Consider the following 22522-nt stretch of genomic DNA (forward strand, 5'->3'; position numbering starts at 1 on the left):
CCGGATCTGGCCGGAGCACATGCGTGTGACCCCACACCCCCATCCCGGATCTGGGCTGAGCACACGTGTGATCCCTGATCTGGACTGAGCACACGCGTGTGACCCCACACCCCCATCCTGGGCCTGGCCTGAGCACACGTGTGTGACCCCACACCCCCATCCTGGGCCTGGCCTGAGCACACGTGTGTGACCCCACACCCCCATCCTGGGCCTGGCCTGAGCACACGTGTGTGACCCCACACCCCCATCCTGGGCCTGGCCTGAGCACACGTGTGTGACCCCACACCCCCATCCTGGGCCTGGCCTGAGCACACGTGTGTGACCCCACACCCCCATCCTGGATTTGGCCTGGGCACACGTGTGTGACCTCTCACCCCCACCCATCCCGGATCTGGCCGGAGCACATGCGTGTGACCCCACACCCCCATCCCGGATCTGGGCTGAGCACACGTGTGATCCCTGATCTGGACTGAGCACACGCGTGTGACCCCACACCCCCATCCTGGGCCTGGCCTGAGCACACGTGTGTGACCCCACACCCCCATCCTGGATTTGGCCTGGGCACACGTGTGTGACCTCTCACCCCTACCCATCCCGGATCTGGCCGGAGCACATGCGTGTGACCCCACACCCCCATCCCGGATCTGGGCTGAGCACACGTGTGATCCCTGATCTGGACTGAGCACACGCGTGTGACCCCACACCCCCATCCTGGGCCTGGCCTGAGCACACGTGTGTGACCCCACACCCCCATCCTGGGCCTGGCCTGAGCACACGTGTGTGACCCCACACCCCCATCCTGGGCCTGGCCTGAGCACACGTGTGTGACCCCACACCCCCATCCTGGGCCTGGCCTGAGCACACGTGTGTGACCCCACACCCCCATCCTGGGCCTGGCCTGAGCACACGTGTGTGACCCCACACCCCCATCCTGGATTTGGCCTGGGCACACGTGTGTGACCTCTCACCCCCACCCATCCCGGATCTGGCCGGAGCACATGCGTGTGACCCCACACCCCCATCCCGGATCTGGGCTGAGCACACGTGTGATCCCTGATCTGGACTGAGCACACGCGTGTGACCCCACACCCCCATCCTGGGCCTGGCCTGAGCACACGTGTGTGACCCCACACCCCCATCCTGGATTTGGCCTGGGCACACGTGTGTGACCTCTCACCCCTACCCATCCCGGATCTGGCCGGAGCACATGCGTGTGACCCCACACCCCCATCCCGGATCTGGGCTGAGCACACGTGTGATCCCTGATCTGGACTGAGCACACGCGTGTGACCCCACACCCCCATCCTGGGCCTGGCCTGAGCACACGTGTGTGACCCCACACCCCCATCCTGGGCCTGGCCTGAGCACACGTGTGTGACCCCACACCCCCATCCTGGGCCTGGCCTGAGCACACGTGTGTGACCCCACACCCCCATCCTGGGCCTGGCCTGAGCACACGTGTGTGACCCCACACCCCCATCCTGGGCCTGGCCTGAGCACACGTGTGTGACCCCACACCCCCATCCTGGATTTGGCCTGGGCACACGTGTGTGACCTCTCACCCCCACCCATCCCGGATCTGGCCGGAGCACATGCGTGTGACCCCACACCCCCATCCCGGATCTGGGCTGAGCACACGTGTGATCCCTGATCTGGACTGAGCACACGCGTGTGACCCCACACCCCCATCCTGGGCCTGGCCTGAGCACACGTGTGTGACCCCACACCCCCATCCTGGATTTGGCCTGGGCACACGTGTGTGACCTCTCACCCCTACCCATCCCGGATCTGGCCGGAGCACATGCGTGTGACCCCACACCCCCATCCCGGATCTGGGCTGAGCACACGTGTGATCCCTGATCTGGACTGAGCACACGCGTGTGACCCCACACCCCCATCCTGGGCCTGGCCTGAGCACACGTGTGTGACCCCACACCCCCATCCTGGGCCTGGCCTGAGCACACGTGTGTGACCCCACACCCCCATCCTGGGCCTGGCCTGAGCACACGTGTGTGACCCCACACCCCCATCCTGGGCCTGGCCTGAGCACACGTGTGTGACCCCACACCCCCATCCTGGGCCTGGCCTGAGCACACGTGTGTGACCCCACACCCCCATCCTGGATTTGGCCTGGGCACACGTGTGTGACCTCTCACCCCCACCCATCCCGGATCTGGCCGGAGCACATGCGTGTGACCCCACACCCCCATCCCGGATCTGGGCTGAGCACACGTGTGATCCCTGATCTGGACTGAGCACACGCGTGTGACCCCACACCCCCATCCTGGGCCTGGCCTGAGCACACGTGTGTGACCCCACACCCCCATCCTGGATTTGGCCTGGGCACACGTGTGTGACCTCTCACCCCTACCCATCCCGGATCTGGCCGGAGCACATGCGTGTGACCCCACACCCCCATCCCGGATCTGGGCTGAGCACACGTGTGATCCCTGATCTGGACTGAGCACACGCGTGTGACCCCACACCCCCATCCTGGGCCTGGCCTGAGCACACGTGTGTGACCCCACACCCCCATCCTGGGCCTGGCCTGAGCACACGTGTGTGACCCCACACCCCCATCCTGGGCCTGGCCTGAGCACACGTGTGTGACCCCACACCCCCATCCTGGGCCTGGCCTGAGCACACGTGTGTGACCCCACACCCCCATCCTGGGCCTGGCCTGAGCACACGTGTGTGACCCCACACCCCCATCCTGGATTTGGCCTGGGCACACGTGTGTGACCTCTCACCCCCACCCATCCCGGATCTGGCCGGAGCACATGCGTGTGACCCCACACCCCCATCCCGGATCTGGGCTGAGCACACGTGTGATCCCTGATCTGGACTGAGCACACGCGTGTGACCCCACACCCCCATCCTGGGCCTGGCCTGAGCACACGTGTGTGACCCCACACCCCCATCCTGGATTTGGCCTGGGCACACGTGTGTGACCTCTCACCCCTACCCATCCCGGATCTGGCCGGAGCACATGCGTGTGACCCCACACCCCCATCCCGGATCTGGGCTGAGCACACGTGTGATCCCTGATCTGGACTGAGCACACGCGTGTGACCCCACACCCCCATCCTGGGCCTGGCCTGAGCACACGTGTGTGACCCCACACCCCCATCCTGGGCCTGGCCTGAGCACACGTGTGTGACCCCACACCCCCATCCTGGGCCTGGCCTGAGCACACGTGTGTGACCCCACACCCCCATCCTGGGCCTGGCCTGAGCACACGTGTGTGACCCCACACCCCCATCCTGGGCCTGGCCTGAGCACACGTGTGTGACCCCACACCCCCATCCTGGATTTGGCCTGGGCACACGTGTGTGACCTCTCACCCCCACCCATCCCGGATCTGGCCGGAGCACATGCGTGTGACCCCACACCCCCATCCCGGATCTGGGCTGAGCACACGTGTGATCCCTGATCTGGACTGAGCACACGCGTGTGACCCCACACCCCCATCCTGGGCCTGGCCTGAGCACACGTGTGTGACCCCACACCCCCATCCTGGGCCTGGCCTGAGCACACGTGTGTGACCCCACACCCCCATCCTGGGCCTGGCCTGAGCACACGTGTGTGACCCCACACCCCCATCCTGGGCCTGGCCTGAGCACACGTGTGTGACCCCACACCCCCATCCTGGGCCTGGCCTGAGCACACGTGTGTGACCCCACACCCCCATCCTGGATTTGGCCTGGGCACACGTGTGTGACCTCTCACCCCCACCCATCCCGGATCTGGCCGGAGCACATGCGTGTGACCCCACACCCCCATCCCGGATCTGGGCTGAGCACACGTGTGATCCCTGATCTGGACTGAGCACACGCGTGTGACCCCACACCCCCATCCTGGGCCTGGCCTGAGCACACGTGTGTGACCCCACACCCCCACTCCGGATCTGGACTGGACACACGTGTGTTACCTCACACCCCCACCCTGGATCTGGCCTGGTCACACGTATGTGACCCCACACCCCCACCCTGGATCTGGCCTGAGCGCACGTGTGACCCCACACCCCCACCCTGGATCTGGCCTGAGCGCACGTGTGACCCCACACCCCCACCCTGGATCTGGCCTGAGCGCACGTGTGACCCCACACCCCCACCCTGGATCTGGCCTGAGCGCACGTGTGACCCCACACCCCCACCCTGGATCTGGCCTGAGCGCACGTGTGACCCCACACCCCCACCCTGGATTTGGCCTGAGCACACGTGTGACCCCTGATCTGGACTGAGCACGCACGTGTGACCCCACACCCCCATCCTGGATTTGGCCTGGGCACACGTGTGTGACCCCACACCCCCATCCTGGATTTGGCCTGGGCACACGTGTGTGACCTCACACCCCCATCCCGGATCTGGCCGGAGCACATGCGTGTGACTCCACACCCCCATCCCGGATCTGGGCTGAGCACACGTGTGATCCCTGATCTGGACTGAGCACACGCGTGTGACCCCACACCCCCATCCTGGGCCTGGCCTGAGCACACGTGTGTGACCCCACACCCCCATCCTGGATCTGGACTGAGCACACGTGTGTGACCCCACACCCCCACTCCGGATCTGGACTGGACACACGTGTGTTACCTCACACCCCCACCCTGGATCTGGCCTGGTCACACGTATGTGACCCCACACCCCCACCCTGGATTTGGCCTGAGCACACGTGTGACCCCTGATCTGGACTGAGCACGCGCGTGTGACCCCACACCCCAATCCCGGGCCTGGCCTGAGCACACGTGTGTGACCCCACACCCCCATCCTGGATTTGGCCTGGGCACACGTGTGTGACCTCTCACCCCCACCCATCCCGGATCTGGCCGGAGCACATGCGTGTGACCCCACACCCCCATCCCGGATCTGGGCTGAGCACACGTGTGACCCCTGATCTGGACTGAGCACACGTGTGTGACCCCACACCCCCATCCCGGGCCTGGCCTGAGCACACGTGTGTGACCCCACACCCCCATCCTGGATCTGGACTGAGCACACGTGTGTGACCCCACACCCCCACCCCGGATCTGGACTGAGCACACGTGTGTGACCCCACACCCCCACCCCGGATTTGGCCTGAGCACACGTGACTCCTGATCTGGACTGAGCACATGCTTGTGACCTCACAACCTCATCACGGATCTGGCCTGAGCGCACGTGTGTGACCCCTCACCCCTGTCCCGGATCTGGCCTGAGCATACGTGTGTGACCCCACACCCCCTTCCCGGATCTGGCCTGAGCACACGTCTGTGACCCCACACCCCCACCTCGGATCTGGCCTGAGCACACGTGTGAGACCCTACACCCCCCACCCCGGATCTGGCCTGAGCGCACGTGTGATCCCAAACCCCCACCCCGGATCTGGCCTGAGCACACGTGTGTGACCCCATACCCCCACCACGGATATGGCCTGAGCACACGTGTGTGACCCCACACTCTCACCCCAGATCTGGGCTGAGCACACGTGTGACCCCTGATCTGGCCTGAGCACGCGTGTGACCCCTGATCTGGCCTGAGCACGCGTGTGACCCCACCACGGGTTTGGCCTGAGCGCACGTGTGTGACCCCACACCCGCACCACGGATTTGGCCTGAGCGCACAGGTATGACCCCACACCCACACCCCCACCCCGGATCTGGCTAGAGCGCACGTGTGTGACCCCACACGTGCACCACGGAACTGGCCTGAGCGCACGAGTGTGACCCCACACCCCCAGCCCGGATCTGGCCTGAGCACACGTGTATGACCCCACACCCCCACCCTGGATCTGGCCTGTGCACAGATATGTGACCCCGCACCCTCGCCCCGTTCTGGCCTGAGCACGCGTGTGACCCCACACCCCCACCCCGGATCTGGCCTGAGCACAGGCATGTGACCCCACATCCCCACCACGGATTTGGCCTGAACACACACGTGTGACCCCACACCCCCACCCCGGATCAGACCTGAGCACGCGTGTGACTCCATGCCCCCACCCCCACCCCGTTCTGGCCTGTGAGCGAGCATGTGACCCCTGATCTGGCCTGAGCACACGTGTGACCCCACACCCCCACCCCGCATCTGGCCTGAGCGCACGTGTATTTCTCCACACCCCCACCCAGGATCTGGCCTGAGCACACGTGTGTGACCCCACACCCCCACCCCGGATCTGGCCTGAGGGCACTCATGTGACCCCGCAGCCTCGCCACGGATCTGGCTCGTGCGCGCGTGTGACTCCACGCTCCCCCTCCAGCTTTGGCTCTCCCACCCTGGGTCTCATGCACATCGACCCCTCCTCCCGTTTCCCCTCTCACCCCATCCTTGTATCGTGCATGTGCATCTCCCAGCTACAATCAGTTCTGATGAAGGGGCACTGGACCCAAAATGTTAATTCTGCTTTCTGTCCACTGATGTTGCCCGACCTGCTGAGTTTTTCCAGCAATTTGTTTTTGCATCTGACTTCCAGCATCCGCAGTTTTTTTTTAGTTTTCTACAAAAGCATACCTTCCTGTCTTTTAAGTTATCCTTTTGCTTATGGTAGGTGATGTTCCTCCCTATTACCGAAAGGTGTATGAAGCTATTTGCTGTAAACATGAGGATCACGTACGGAGAAGTGACTTTCATAAACTGTTGAACAGGACTGAGCTGCCACCTCTTGTACAGAGTCAGGTAATGCACAATTCCTCAGTAAGAACTGACACACAGTGGGAGATATTTGAGTTTGTTTTGTGGAGATAATTGCTTAACCTACAGTACTAAGATTGACCAGTGTTCTACCGAGAGGTTTACTAGAAAGATGGGAAAACAAAAATTGTCCTGAATGTGAAGTTTATTGGATGGTTTTCAATGGTCTCTTTCAGGTGAAATGGGGTAATGAAGAAAGTCATGTGACATTTTCCAAATCTTGTTTGACAACAACAAGCTTTGCTGGCTCAGTTACTATGTGAATAGGAAGAACCAATGTGAGATGTACTGTGAGTGTAAAATGTTTACGCCCAATGACAACGACAAGACTATGCTAGCTGGATAAATTATCATTCTTCAAATTTTGTGACAGTATCTCAGAAAGAGAAGGGGCTGCAGTTCATGTAGTCAGCAGAGAGAAGTGTGTCTCTTGTCTGTGAGCTACCAAGCAGAAGCATGGGTGGAAAGCTGGCTTTTGGTTAAAAAGACACATTCCATGGTAAGCCAAGGATTTGGTGAATTTTTTCCTGGTGTGGCCAGAAGTGTCATGCCTTACTGTTGATATTTTGTTTGGGCTTCTCCCGAAATAGAGAGAAAGTCATTTTGATGATAGCTCTATCTTATGACTTGGTGAAAACGAGAAAGGCCAACTTGATGGCAGCATTGTTGGACTTCTTCCTGCAAAATCTCAGTTCTGCAGATAGTAGTGAAATTTGACACTCGTGTGGGAATTTTGGATGTTAAATTTAGGGTGATATCTTTTCTGTAGTTGCCATCTAAAATCTGTTTCATTGACACTTAAGTTTGATTCTGCAAAAGACTTACTTTGATAGCTTAATTCTTTGTCATTCACTGAGAATTTTAATTTATGTTTGAAACTTTTTGCCCTCTATGGGAATTGGAACAATTTTTAAAGACGATTGCACTCGGTGTTTGATGATATAAACTGTTGACATTTTTGCCCAGTTTTATCCCAATTCTTTTTGGACTTTCTTTTTGATGGCACTTTAGAATTTCATAACTCTTTTTTTATGAACAAAGGATTAGCTTATTAGAAATTTTGGGGACAGAACTTGCCACTAATGCTCTTTGATAAATTTAATTAACATCAGTATATCAGTGGTGTTTCGTTATTGTTCTGCTTGCTTGTCAGTTTGGCAGAGTGTTTCTTGTGGGAGGATGTTAATGTGTTGGAAAAAGTTCAGAGATGGTTTGCGAGACTAATACTTGGAATGAGTGGATTGCCTTATGTAGAAATGCTAAGCAGGTTAAACCTGTATCCTCTAGTTTAGAAGAGTCAAAGGTGGCTTAAATAAAGTATAAAACCCTGAGGAGGTTTGACCAGGTGGATGTTTCCTCTTGTGGGATAATCTGTAACTAGGCAACATAATTTTAACAACAAGACTGTGAAGCGGAAATTTTTTTTGAGGATTGTGTGTTTGGAATTCCCTTCCTCAAGGAAGTGGATGGAGAATCTATAAATGTTTTAACATAGAAGTAAATTGTGGGCGGCACGGTGGCACAGTGGTTAGCACTGCTGCCTCACAGCGCCAGAGACCCGGGTTCAATTCCCGCCTCAGGCGACTGACTGTGTGGAGTTTGCATGTTCTCCCCGTGTCTGCGTGGGTTTCCTCCGGGGGCTCCGGTTTCCTCCCACAGTCCAAAGATGTGCAAGTCAGGTGAATTGGCCATGCTAAATTGCCCGTAGTATTAGGTAAAGGGGTAAATGTAGGGGTATGGATGGGTTACGCTTCGGCGGGTCGGTGTGGACTTGTTGGGCCGAAGGGCCTGTTTCCACACTGTAAGTAATCTAATCTAATCTAATCTAAATAGATTCTTGATATCGAACAAATGCAGGAACGCAGAGTTGAGGTTAAAATCAGATCAGCCATGGTCTTACTGAATGCTGGAGTTAGCTTAAAAGGCCAAGTGGCTGATTCTTGTTCCTTGTTCATATGTTTGTACAAAGGTTGGCCATAGCTTATGGCAATTTCATACTCTTTGAAATGGTGCCATGGGACCTTTACATCCAAGCTCTTGTTTGACATCTCATTGGAAGGGGCATTGGATAAATACTTTAAAGGGGAAAACAATTCAGTATATTGGTGAAAGGAGAGGGGAGTGTGGGACTTAACCATAGCTTTTTTAAAAAGTCTGAGCTGCTTGGCTTTCTCTGCTGTGTTACACTTGACAAACAAATTATTTGTGTTTTAAGTTGCTTCTTTGTAAGTGAAACTGCCAACTGTTCAGTTAAGTGGGGAAATTCAACTTGTGTAATCATTTTCCTCTCCCTCTGACATTGTGGACTGTTTGGTGTTTTCCTGTTTAACTGATTATGTTGGTCACAGTGTAGTATTGTAATAAGTAGGAAGAGATCATAGATTGGATTGATTAACTCATTGTACTTGGTGTAAAATATTGACCAGCAACCTTTGGACTGAGTATTGTTAAGTATTTCACCTGGCATTGCTGTTGCTGGAGATTTGGATGAACAGGAAATATGTCATGAAAGGATTGTCCTATAGAAATCGTTTAATGATAACACTGATCATTCTGTCGATCTGAAGAGGTGATCGTAAGTAAACTATTGCTTTGCCTTTCTCTTAGCAACTTCTCCCTTTTACTGTCTTGTTGAGTTCAGTCCTTATTTATTCATCTATTTAATTAATCACCCTTCACCCTACTGTTCCATGACTACCTTTATCCTCCCAGAGCACAGGAAATAGTTTGCCCTTTTAATTAGAGTTTTTCACAGGGTTTGTCTGATTCAATGCAGGGAGGAGGTTTGCATCTCACTTCTGTATACTACTTTCTTGTTGAATAAACTCTCTGATCTTTTGGGGAATCTGTGCAGTGCTAATATAGAACAGGAAAGGAAAGAAAAAGAGAAAACATGGATTGAGTTGTGCCTTTGACGTACTCAGGATGTTCCAAAGTTAATGATTCCTTGTTGAAATATTGTTTTATAGAAAAAAATGATTGCTGGTTTGCATGCAAGCTCCCACAAATAACTAATTTATTTGGACCATGGAAAAGAAAAAGGTACCAGCAGTTAGAGGAGTGAAGTATAATGTGGAAAAATGAGAGGTATGGACTCTGATAGGAAAAATAGAGGAGCTGAATGTTATTTAAATGGAGAAAGGCTGGAGAAAGCTACAAAACAGAAGGATTTGTGAGTCCTTGTGTATAAATCATAAAAAGCTAGCATCCAAGTTCGGCGGGTAATAGGGAAGTGAAATGGGATATTGGCTTTTATTTCAAAGGGAATGGAGTATAAAAGAAGGAAGATTTTGTTAAAACTATACAAAGTATGAGTCAGATCACAGCTGAACTACTGTGAATAGTCTTTGAGGTCTACAACACAGAAAAAGTCCCTTCAGTCAATAGAGTCTGGTCAAAATCAACCACCTAACTATTCTAATCTCATTTTCCACCCCATAGCCTTGCATGCCTAGGTATTGCAAATGCACCGTCTAGGTATTTATAGAGTCATAGAATCATATAGCATGGAAAGAGACCCTTTGGTCCAACCAGTCCATGCTTAACATAATCTCAAATTAAACTAGTACCACCTGCCTGCTCCTAGTCCATATCCCTCCAAACCTTTCCTACTCATGTACTTATCGAAGTGTCTTTTAAATATTGTAATTGTGCCCACATCCACCACTTCCTCAGGAATTTCATTCCACACATGAAGTACCCACTGTGTTTAAAAAAAATGCCCCGCAGTCTTTCTTAAATCCCTCTTCTCATCTTAAAAAAAAAATCCCCCAGTCATGAAATTCCCACCTTAAGGATAAGACACCTAGCATTAACCCTATACATAACCGTCATGATTTTATAAACTATTATAAGGTCTCGCTTAAACCTCTAGTGGGAAAAGACCCAACCTATCCAGCCTTTTTTTATAACTTAAACCTTCCATACCCAGCAATATCCTGGTAAGTCTTTTTTGAACCCTCTCTAGCTTAATAATATCCTTATTATAACTGAGCAACCAGAACTGGACACAGTACTTCAGAAGAGGCCTCACCAATGTCCTGTACAAGCTCAACATGACTTCCCAGCACCTAAGCTCAAAGAACCAAGCAATGAAAGCAAGTGTGCTGAATGCTTTTTTAACCACCTATATGTGATGCAAACTTCAAAGAATTATATACTTGAACTCTTAGGTCCCCCTAATGAGGGTTTCTGCCTCTATCACCCTACCAGGCATTTCAGACCCCTTTGTCTAAAGATACACTGGCATTGTTGTCAGTCCAGAGAAGGTTTGCTAGGATAATAATGGATCTGGAAGGACTGTCTTAGGAGAAATTGAATAGGTTGGGCCTATGCTCATTGGAATTTCGATAAAGTTGGAATGAGGCAACTTTATTGAAATATACAAGGTTCTTTGGGGACTTGACAGGATAGACACAGATTGTTTTCATTAGTGGGAAAACCTCGGGTCCAAGGGCATAATTTCAATAAGAGGTCGGTCATTTTAAGCCAGGTGAGGAATTTCTTTTCTCAGAAGTGAATCTCTGGAATTCTTCAGTGCAGAGGGCTCCTGAGGCTGGATTGTTAAGTGTATTCAAGGCTGAGAGATTATTCATTGGTGAAGGATCAAAGGTAATAGGGTAAAGTTAGGAAAGTGGATTTGAGGATTATTAGATTAGTTGTGATCTCATTGGGCTGATGCGCTGAATGACCTACTTCTCCTTCGCACTGTGGTCTTAGTTCCACTTCCAGCCCTAATACTTTGACTCAGTGAGCATGAAATAATTACTTGCCCTTCTCTCGTCCCAGCAAAAGTTATTTTATGGGTAAAATTTACTCTTTTGTTTAATGGGTATAATTTAGCTTTTTGGAGGGGTACATGCAGACATAGGACTTGGAGCTGGAGTAGGTCATTCAACACCTTGAACCTGCTCCACCATCCAATAAAATCATGACTGATCTGATAACTCCACATTTCCTCCTAACCGGAAAGCTGTTCCTTCCTTGTTTACTAAAAATCTACTTCCAGTGTCTGAAGAGCAGTCAAAGACTGTTTTTGCTGTCTTTTGAGGAAGAGAATTATGACCCTTTGACAAATTCTCATCACAGTCTTAAATGGGTAATTCCTTATTTTTAAACAATGACCCCTACTTATAGATTTTCCAAAGAAGGAAAATTCCTTTTCAACTCTACTTTGTCAAGACCCGTCAGGATGTTTCAGTCATATCACCTGTTTTTCTTCTAAACCCCAATGGATATAAGCGTAGTCTATCTGCCCATTCCAATTATTAATAGAGTAAACCTCTGAACTGCTTCCAATCCATTTATATTCTTTCGTGAAATAAGGAGACTAATTCTTCACATTAGGTGTGGCCTCACCAATTCCCTGTATGTCTGAAGTATAGTCTACTCTCATACTCAGTTCACCTTGGAATAAATGATAACATTCTATTTGCTTTGCTACTTGCTCTGCCTCTGTCACCCTTACAGGCATTTCGGGCCCCTTTATCTAAAGATATACTTTTGCGATTCATGCACCTGTGCACCCACGCCCCTCTGCATTTCCTGAGTTCCTCCCTCCCTTCCAGAAAAAGCAGTAGATCGGGAAATAGGTAGGAAAAATATTCCCTAAGGAAAAGGCTAATGCTAAATACCTTCAAGTTATCTGTCATCTCCTTATTTATTCACCAGATTTCTCTCTGCAGGACCAATGTTCACTTCGTTAACCTTTTTTATTGTAAAATATCTTATTGTGGATGAGCTGGAAGAATTAGATCCCATATTGACTAAGCATATTCTCCTACAAGTGATGTCTTTATGCTGTATTTCCAGATTGCTGAGATTGTAGAATCCAAGGAAGAGTCCATCACAAAGTCAGCCCTGTACAGAGCTTTGGTGTTGATTGCTCTAGCTCAGCAGGGAAAGCAGCCTTCTCCAAAACTACTAGAGAATATCACACAAGGTACAGTGAATCTACTTAGAGTCATAGAGTCATATGGCTCAGAAACAGGCCCTTCTACGTAACTCATCCATGTCGACCAGGTTTCCTAAACTGAACTAGCTCAGAGTGTAGTTTAATGTCTCACTTGGGACAGCACATCTAACAGTGCAGTACTTGATTCAGAGTAATGGCTTTTCTGTTGTCCTAGTCTCTGCAAAGGGACTTGAAGCCACTGTCTTGTTTCTGAGGCATGACTGCTATCCGCTGAGCCACAACATATAGAATAGATTAGATTAGATTAGATTAGATTAGATTACATTTACATTTCAGCGTGGAAAAAGGCCCTTCGGCCCAACAAGTCCACACAGACCCGCCGAAGCGCAACCCACCCATGCCCCTACATTTACCCCTTACCTAACACTACGGGCAATTTAGCATGGCCAATTCCCTAACCTGCACATCTTTGGACTGTGGGAGGAAACCGGAGCACCCGGAGGAAACCCACGCAGACACGGGGAGAACGTGCAAACTCCACACAGTCAGTCGCCTCAGGCGGGAATTGAACCCGGGTCTCAGGCGCTGTGAGGCAGCAGTGCTAACCACTGTGCCACCGTGCCGCCCATATGTAGAAAGGGAAGTGTTGAGCAGGGGAAAACTTAAGTTGAGGGGAAGGAGGTTTTTATTTTGTCGTTTTAAACATTGCAGTGAAATGAAGTATCTATTGGGAATTCATCCGCAAGCTTGTAGTGGTGTTGAGAAGTGTCAGATTGTGGGGTAGGTTGCGTTCTGTATGGTGTTCTTTAATAAGCTAATTCTTCCCAAGAATATCCAAAACCTCGGTTGGGTGAGCTAGAGTCAATCCGGATGCAGACTCACGGGAATCCGATTCTCCTGTCAATGACTCTGCAAGATCTGCTGCATGTTGACACGGTGCAGGTGGAACTAATTCCAGAAAAGAAGGGTCTCTTTCTAAAACATGTGGAGTATGAACTTTCCAGCCAGGTGAGTTTTGCTCAGGACTTGATCCTTCATGGTGTTGTTCTGGAATATCTTAGATCTCTTCTTCAGTGAACTTTAATCTTCCTTCCTGTGTCCTCATACCTACATAGACTCCTGGTCCACCAAAGCTTCAATTTTAATATTTCCACCCTTGTATTCAAATCCCTCCATGGTCTTTGCAGTCCCTATCTCTGCAACCTCCTTAAACTCTCCATGATCTCTTCCTCTTGTGCACCCTGACTTGCTTTGTCCCAGCATTTATGGTTGTGTCTTCAGCTGTCTAGGCTGTAAGATTTGGAACTCCTTCCCTAAACATTTCTTTTAAGACAGCTCCTTAAAACCTACCTCTTTGAACAAGCATTTGTCTTCTCTGGCTCAATGTTTTTATCAACATTTGTGGAATCACACATGTGACGTGACTTACAACATTTTGCTACTTTTAAAGGCACTGTTTAAATGTACGTTTTAAAAAACTTGCTTGGTGTGAACTGAACTTTTGCCTGATTGTTTAATTTTTTTGTTTTTCATTTAACCTTGATTGGTTCACTGCAATATGAATGTTGACCCTTGACACCTTGTTGCATTTCCTTTCAGAGATTCAAGTCATCTGTTTATCGACGATACAATGATTTTGTGGTGTTTCATGAAGTGCTCCTCCAGCGGTTCCCATATAGAATGGTGCCAGCATTGCCGCCAAAAAGAATGCTAAGAGGTAAAAGCATTGTGTGGCTAAATGGTTATATAGTTGTGAAATTGAAGTCTATCCAAGTGTGCATTTTCTTCTGGTGTATGTTTTGGGGATCAGATAAAAAGTTCTGAAGTGGTTTTTAATGCTTCAGAGCAGGTGTAGGAAACACTCATAGCTTGAGGAAAGCTCATTTTAGTTTTGCAGGAGGCTTGGCTGGAGCTGGAAAAGTAAGACAGTCTCTTCTGAAGAGAGGGGATGTTTTTAGACTGGTAAGGAATAGGTTACCTCACTATAAAAAGTCGAGGGTGTGGTGCTGGAAAAGCACAGCAGGTCAGGCAGCATCAGAGGAGCAGGAGATTCGATGTTTTGGGTAAAAACCCTTCATCAGGAATGAGGCTGTGAGCAGAAAGGTTGGTGAGATAAATGAGAGTGGGACATATAAGCTCAGAACACCACCCACGCTCCTCCACCTCCTCCAAGACTTAATTTTCTTGCCCCCCCCACAATGCCTTATCTTAACCATGGGCATTAAGTCCCTATACACCTCTATCTGCCATGACAAGGGTCACTGAGCCCTCTGTTTCTTCCTCTCCTGGCGTCCCCACCAGTACCCTTCCACTGACACTGTCATTCGTTTGGCTGAACTGGTCCTCACCCTCAATAATTTCTCCTTTGAATCCTCCTACTTCCTTCAGATGAAAAGGATAGCCATGGGTACCCGTATTGGCCCCAGCTATGCCTGTCTGTTGGTTGCGTGGAACTGTCCATCTTCCGCAGTTACATTGGCACTATTCCCCACTTTTCCTCCGCTACATTGATGATTGATGTATTGGCAACACCTTGCCCTCCCATGAGAAGGTTGAACAGTTCATCAACTTCATCAACATCTTCCACCCCAACCTTAAATTCATCTGGGCCATCTCTGACACCTCCCTCCCTTTCCTGGACCCCTCCATCTCCATCAACAGTGACCAACTCAACACTGACATCTCTCTCAAACCCACAGCTACCTGAACCACACCTCCTCCCACTCTGCCTCCTGTAAAAACGCTATTCCTTATTCCCAATTCCTCTGACTCTGCTGCATCTACTCCCCAGGAGGACCACTTCCACCACAGAGCATACACCAGATGGCCTCCTTCTTCAAAGACCATATTTTGCCCTCCTGTGCATCTCATCCACTTCCTGCACCTCCCCCCTTGAACCCTACGCCTCCAGCTGCAACAAGGACAGAATCCCCCTGGTCCTCACCTTCCACCCCACCAACCTCCATATACATCGCATCATCCTCCGCCATTTTCGCCACCTACAAACGGACCCCACCACCAGAGATATATTTCTCCCCACCCCTATTCTCTTTCCGTCAAGGCACAAAGGAGCCTTCCACATCCATCAGAGTTTTTCCTGCACTCCCACATGTCATTTATTGTGTCCATTGCTCCTGATGCGGTCTCCTCTACATTGGGGAGAGTGCTTCAGAGAACATTACCGGGACATTCGCACCAACCAACCCCACCACCCCATGACCAAACACTTCAACTCCCCTCCCATTCTGCCAAGGACATGCGGGTCCTGGGACGCCTCCATCACCACTCCCTAACCACCCGACACCTGGAAGAAGAACGCCTCATCTTCCGTCTCGGGACCCTCCAAGGCATCAATGTGGACTTCACCAGTTTCCTCATTTCCCCTCCCCCACCCTATCCCAGTTCCAACCTTCCAACTCGCCAACGCCCTCATGACCTGTCCATCATTCTTCCCACCTATCCGCTCCATCTTCTTCTCCAACCTATCACCATTACCCCCACCTCCACCTACTTATTGCACTCTTAGCTACATTCTCTCCCAGCCCCATCACCCTCCCATTTATCTCACCACCACCTCAGCTTACAGGCTTATTCCTGATGAAGGGTTAATGCCTGAAATGTTGGTTCTCCTGCTCCTTGGAAGTTGCCTGACCTGTGTTTTTCCAGCACCACACTTTCAACTTTGATCTCCAGCATCAGCAGTCCTCATTTTCGTCCATCTCACTGTAAGAAGTCTAGATTACAAATTCTAGACCAGAAGTGTTGGCTTAAAACTCTAAAGGGGTTATTTGAAGCTGAGATGGTCTAAACTCAGTCGTATGAAAGCTCAGGGAAAGGGCTGCCAGACTCTCAGGACTGAGAATTGAAGTCAACACAAGTCCTGTAGATGTGTTAAAGGATTTTTTTTTCTGGCTAGATTACTGTAAAGGAGTAAAAGCCTCTGATTTATTGAACCAAATTAGCCACCTTCTGTGCTTGTGTTTGTGAAAGGCCACCTGATCAAAAATAAACAAACAACAAAATATGAATATCTAAAAAACTATGTTTCAGTCTGAGATCTGATTTGACCATGAATAATATCGGCTTGGATCAGAACATTGACCGGTCAGTTACTTGAAATAATGCTTGCTGTCGAGAATGGCAGAAGACTGATACATTAGTAGGAGTGGTTGTTTTAAAATAACAACGGTTTGGAGGTTTTAGTAATGTGGCTGCTTTTTTATGTGTGTTATTGTATGCATTGAACTGTTTTCAATTCCCTCTTTTTCTCTCCACTCCAACTCAGCTGACCGTGAGTTTATTGAGTCTCGGCGACGTGCTCTAAAGCGTTTTATTAACCTGGTGGCTCGTCACCCATTCTTCTCTGAAGATGAGCTTCTCAATATCTTCCTGTGCTTCAATGGTCCAGTGCGTATACAGTAGATTAACTTCCTGGATTGATCGATTTGTTATTTCTGAAATGCAAGTAGCCTTTCTTTGAATGACTGGTTGGAGAGTTTGAGCAAGTAGTGAACAATGGTTCCTATCCAGAGGAGTGAGGGAGTGGTGTGTAATATAAAATGGTGAATGCAGGAATAATTTTTTCTCTACCAATCTCCTTATTGCTGAATTGCGATTTCAACTCATTCATGGGAGAGTTGTTGAGTGAAACCAAGTCAAACATTTCCCTTTGGGGTATGTAGCGTGGAAGAATGTGGGTGGACAGATGCTCTGTGAATGCTCATCATAGATCTGATGCCTTTCTCTTTTGAAATAGTCCAATTTTTAGCTACGCTGATACGTGGGATGGAAAGAGATAGAAGGGAGAGCGTTTCTCAGATCAACGATAACCGATGCAGTCTTACAGAAAATACACATTTTTGTAAGGCCTTGATGTCTACACTTTATAGTGAAATGGTTATTTTGACTACAAAACATTGCATGTAATTAATCTTGTTTTATTCATTTGTGGGACGTAGGTGTTGATGGGTTGGTCAGTATTTATTACCCTCTCTAGTTGCCCTTGAGAAAGTGCTGGAGAGCTGCCTTGAGCATTCTAGTCCACTGTGGCAGAGAGACCCACAGTGAAGTTAGGGAGGAAATTCCAGGTCTTTGTCCCAATGATGTCAGGACAATGGTAATGTATTTCCAAGTCAGGATAGTGAGTGACTTGCAGGGGTGGTGTTCCCATGGGACCATTGTTGCCTGTCTCCTAAGTAGTAGTGATTGTGGGTTTTAAAGGTGCCCCCTAAGGGGCCTTGGTGAATTTCTGCAGTGCATCTTGCAAATGGTACACAAAGCTGCTGAGCGTTAGGGGTGGAGGGCATTTATGTTTGGGATGTGGTACCAATCAGCGAGGCTGTTTTGTCTTGTATGGTGCCAAATATCTTGTGTTATTGGAGCTGCAAGTCATCCAGGCAAGTGGGGAGTATTCCATCTCATTCTTGACTTAAGCATATACATGCTGGACCAACTTTGGGGATTTGGGAGGTGAGTTACTCTGGGAAGTATTCCTAGCCATTGCATTTATATAGCTAGTCCAGTTGAGTTTCTGGTCAATGGTAACCCCACGATGTTGCTGGTGGTTGATTCAGTAATGGTAATACCATTGAATGTCAAGGTGCAATGGTGACATTCACTCTTATTTAAGATGGTCATTGCCTGGCATTTGCCTGGTGAAAATGTTACTTTCCATTTCTTAACTCAAGCCTTTATTGTCCAGGTCTTGCTACATTTTAATGCGGATTTTTCCAGTATCTGCGGTATTGCAAATGGTGCTGAACATTGTGCAATCATTGGCAAACATTCCCACTTCTGACATTAGGATAACAGGAGGGTCATTGAAACAGCTGAAGATGTCTGAGCCTAAGTCACTACCCTAAGGAATATAGTCGCCTTTTCACTCAATGACGAGATAACATTAAGAATAATTTCTTGTGTGTTAAAACATGATACGCCAACAATTAATGAGTGTTGCTGATGACTAGATGTTTTCTAATGTCCTTTTTAAATTTTATAGTAAATTAGTTTTCTATCTTGGTGGCTCTTGTGTCCTTTCAGGAAAAAGATTTCCTAAAGGACACAAGAGCCACCAAGACAGAAAACTGATTTGTGACTCTTGTTCCCTGTCAATGGGGCCCACTCTTAACTACCATCCAAAATGTCCAACTGAGTCACACTCTTTGAAACTGTTGGTGTCTGCTATTAACTAGGAGGAGCAATAAGTGCTGGCCTTGCCAGACACATCCTGACTATGAAGTAAAAATTAATTTAAGATTGTCCCTGTCCTTAAAATAGGATTGTAAAGGTTTTTTGCTTTTTGTTTTGATTAAGGATATTCAAAATAAGATTCGAGAATCTTTGCGAGGAGTTGGTGATGAGTTTATGACATGTGAAATCGCAACAACAGCCAAGGTAATGATTGGAGCTCTGCTGTTGGAAGTTAAATATTTATTTGGCTAATTGTTGATGCTGTATGTATTAATGGTACTGTCAGAAGGGTTTCATTGATAGTTGTGTCCTCTTGCAAAGCAACTTAAAATATAATTATTGATCATGTTCTATATTTGAGTAGTCTGCAGAGAACATTCTGGAATCTAACATTAAGAATTGTTGGCGACAGATCTATTGAGGGAGTGCATTATACCCTGTTGAACAACTTTTATTGAGTGACATGAAAGGATCTGTACTGTGGTTTTGAATATGGGGGCTCCAGATGGTGCATAAGAACAGAAGTCAACTTTTCAGTACCTTGAACCTGTTCTGATGTCCAATTAAACTGTGGCTAATCTGTCCCTCAAAAACATTTGCATGTCTTTGTTTCATATTATGTAACATCATGACATAATGTAAACCTTTATCTCCTTAAGGAATTTTAAATTGGTGTTTTGGGAAAAGGAGGTTTCCATATGTCTTTTAAAGAAATAACTAAACCACCTGTTTCAATGTTGGTTATGGGATAAGTATTTTGGACAGGTCACGGGGGTGCGGGTGGGGGCTGCTCTGCTTTTTGAATAATGCTTACATGCTGCTGCCAGGCTAGATTTCAGACAGCTATGATTATGTGATGCTGAGTGTTGAAAATGTGTTGTTGGAAAAGCGCAGCAGGTCAGACAGCATCCAAGGAACAGGAGAATTGACGTTTCGGGCATAAGCCCTCAGGAAGGGCTTATGCCCGAAACGTCGATTCTCCTGTTCCTTGGATGCTGCCTGACCTGCTGCGCTTTTCCAGCAACACATTTTCAGCTCTGATCTCCAGCATCTGCAGTCCTCACTTTCTGCTAAGATGAGTGTGTCAATTTAGATTCTGTGCTCGAGTCTCTGGAACTCAAGTTTATAAACACAATATGCCAATTGTGTTTGACACTCTGCAGTTGCTCACTTCAAGGAAGGAGGTGTCCAGCAGCAATTGTGTGAATGAAGGAAAAGACAATAATTACTGGTGCATAAATTCCACATGTTCAATTGTTTATGTAAACAATTTTCTTCTTACACCCCACCCAAACCCATGTAAAATGCAGGAACTACTTCCTCCTGATATTCAGGCTCAGTTTGGTGCCAGTAGAGAGCTGATTCGAAACATCTATAACAGCTTCCATAAGCTAAGGGACCGAGCAGAGAGAATGGCAAACAGATCTGCCGAGAATGCCACCGATCTCCTGCTGTTTGGGAAGGAGCTGAGGCAAGTGTTCAGACTTTCCACAATGTAGATTGTTTTGTCACAACCTGGTTGCCTGATGCTGTGGACCTGTGTCTGGAATTTTGAACAACTTTAAGATTTGTTTTTGTCAAACTTGCTAATCCCTGTGTCATGTACTCTTCCTTATTTGTGCCCCTCTACAGCTCTGCTTGGATTTGGGGATGGGCCAAGGTGCTTTTTTTTTGTTCTTTTTCACCTTTCTCTCAGCTTAGTAGGAGAGCTCTGTGTATTTTCGTAGCTTTCTCTTTCTTGCTGTCTCTCTTTCTTTCCCCTACTCAATCTCACCACTCACCTCTGGAAGTATTTTTGTCAAGGTTAATCTGGATGGGTAGTGATACACCTTTTTTTGTCATGGAGTTCAGTATTGAAATCAGTCACTCCATATTCTTGCAGTGTTGAGCAGAAGGGTATGATGTAGTTCTGTGTGGAGAGAGGGAAATATTGAGCTGACTGCATTTGGTGACAGTTTAATGGAGCAGTTCAGTTCAAAGACATTGGATAAGAAAGGTGAGGAAAAGTACAGAAGAAAATGAAGTCAACTTAAAATGTATCGTTTTCAGCTGGGTATGGGGGACATCATGCACAATGAGGCATTGAAAACTTTTTGTGGGTGGACTTTGATAATGAAAACTTATAGTGATTATATTTTGGAAGCTGTTGGCTCAACTAGGTTTCAAGTAATACATAGCAATAGCAATCACCATTTGCAAATTACATAAGTATTGAACAGAATTCTGTTCAGTGAAGGAGCGAGAAGAATTAATTTTCAGGAATTCAAAAGGCAATATGTACCAGTGAAGTGCAAGATAGAGGGTGAAAGGGAGAGAAAGCAAGAGACAGAATGTTTTTTTGCCTGGCAACTGTATGATTGGAAACAGCTGTAGTTTGCTTGTTTTCACAGGCGTGGAATTATACAGAAAGCGTCAAGTTATAGGGTCAGTGACTGAATGAGACTCAAAATAGCAACTGCCTGCATTCCCCAGGAGAAGTCCAGGGGCCATCATGAATTAAAGTGGAGAAATACTTCTGGTGCTTTATTGCAGGAAATTTTTGTGCTGACAGAATTCAATCTCCTGCAGGCTGAGGATACTAACTGAAGCTGACAATATGGGACTGCATGCACTGTTTTCAAGTGACAAACAAGATTAAATTGTCTTGGAGTTTAGCATGTGTTTTCTGCTTATTAAGATAAGAACAAACTTGCAAGGTTTAAGCTCCTTTCACAAACTTGCAATGTCTTAAAGCACTTACAGCCAAAGAATTAGTTTTAAAGCGAACCCCTTGTTAAATACACAAGCTTTACCAATTATTCATAGCCTGTACAGTCATACTAGTGACCAATTTCTACTTTTCTGTGGGATTTCAGTATCATTGGCAAGGATAGAATTTATTAGTACCCTTGTGGATGGGAACATGGGACTGGGACATCAGAGCTATTACAGAACCATTCCTTGGGGTGGGGAGGACAGGACTAGTAGCTCAATGTACCAGAGTTTAGATGGTACAAGAAGGATAGAAAGGATGGCAAGATAGGTGGGCTAGTGGCATTTTTGACTGGGAAAAGCATTACTGCTGTACCTGGAGAATATTTCTGAGGGATTGTCTAATAATGCCAAATGGGTGGAACTTTGAAATAAGAAGGGCCTGATCACCAAATAGGATTGTACCTATAGGCCCCCCAATAGTCTATGGGAAACTGAGAAGCAAATATGCAGATATCTGTAAGAATAATAGGGTTGTAGTAGGAGAGGATTTTAACTTAGCTAAACATAGACTAGGACTTGCCATAGTGTCAAGGTCTGAGATGCTGAGGAATTTGTTAAATGTGTTCAAAGAAATGTTCTTTATCAGTATGTGGATGTACCATCAGAGAATGAGCAACATTTGACATTCTCTTGGGAAATAAGGCAGGGCAAGTGACTGTAGTATTAGTGGGGGAGCAGTTTGGGGCCAGTGATCATCATTATATTAATTAAAAAATAGTTAGGGAAAAGGATAGGCCTTGTATAAAAGTTAAACTCTTAATTGGAGCAAGGCAAATTTTGATGGTATGAGACAGGAACTTTCAAAAGTTGATTAGATTTTCGCAGGTAAAGGGATACTGGCAAGTGAGAGACTTTGAAAAGTGAGATAACTAGAGTTAAGATGCATTATGTTCTGGGGGTTAGAGTGAAGCGTAAGGCTAGTAAGAATAGGAAACAGTGGATGAATAAAGATATTGATGCGCTAGTCAGGAATGAGGAGGAGGCATATGTTAGAGATAAA

At 48.2% G+C, this 22522-nt stretch overlaps 1 protein-coding gene across 1 annotated transcript in view; it reads left to right on the forward strand.

The window, feature by feature from the left end:
* LOC122560758 (sorting nexin-8-like) overlaps positions 1–22522 on the forward strand; it is a 37849-nt gene that overhangs the window by 970 nt on the left and 14357 nt on the right. Inside the window, exons 2-8 of the mRNA XM_043711812.1 lie at positions 6523–6650; positions 12477–12606; positions 13409–13587; positions 14179–14296; positions 16865–16986; positions 18892–18972; positions 20079–20239. Of these exons, the coding sequence (XP_043567747.1) occupies positions 6523–6650; positions 12477–12606; positions 13409–13587; positions 14179–14296; positions 16865–16986; positions 18892–18972; positions 20079–20239 (919 nt within the window). The remainder of the gene's footprint in view (positions 1–6522; positions 6651–12476; positions 12607–13408; positions 13588–14178; positions 14297–16864; positions 16987–18891; positions 18973–20078; positions 20240–22522) is intronic.

This window comes from Chiloscyllium plagiosum, chromosome 21, assembly GCF_004010195.1.
Source record: "Chiloscyllium plagiosum isolate BGI_BamShark_2017 chromosome 21, ASM401019v2, whole genome shotgun sequence".
Classification (NCBI taxonomy): Eukaryota; Metazoa; Chordata; class Chondrichthyes; order Orectolobiformes; family Hemiscylliidae; genus Chiloscyllium; species Chiloscyllium plagiosum.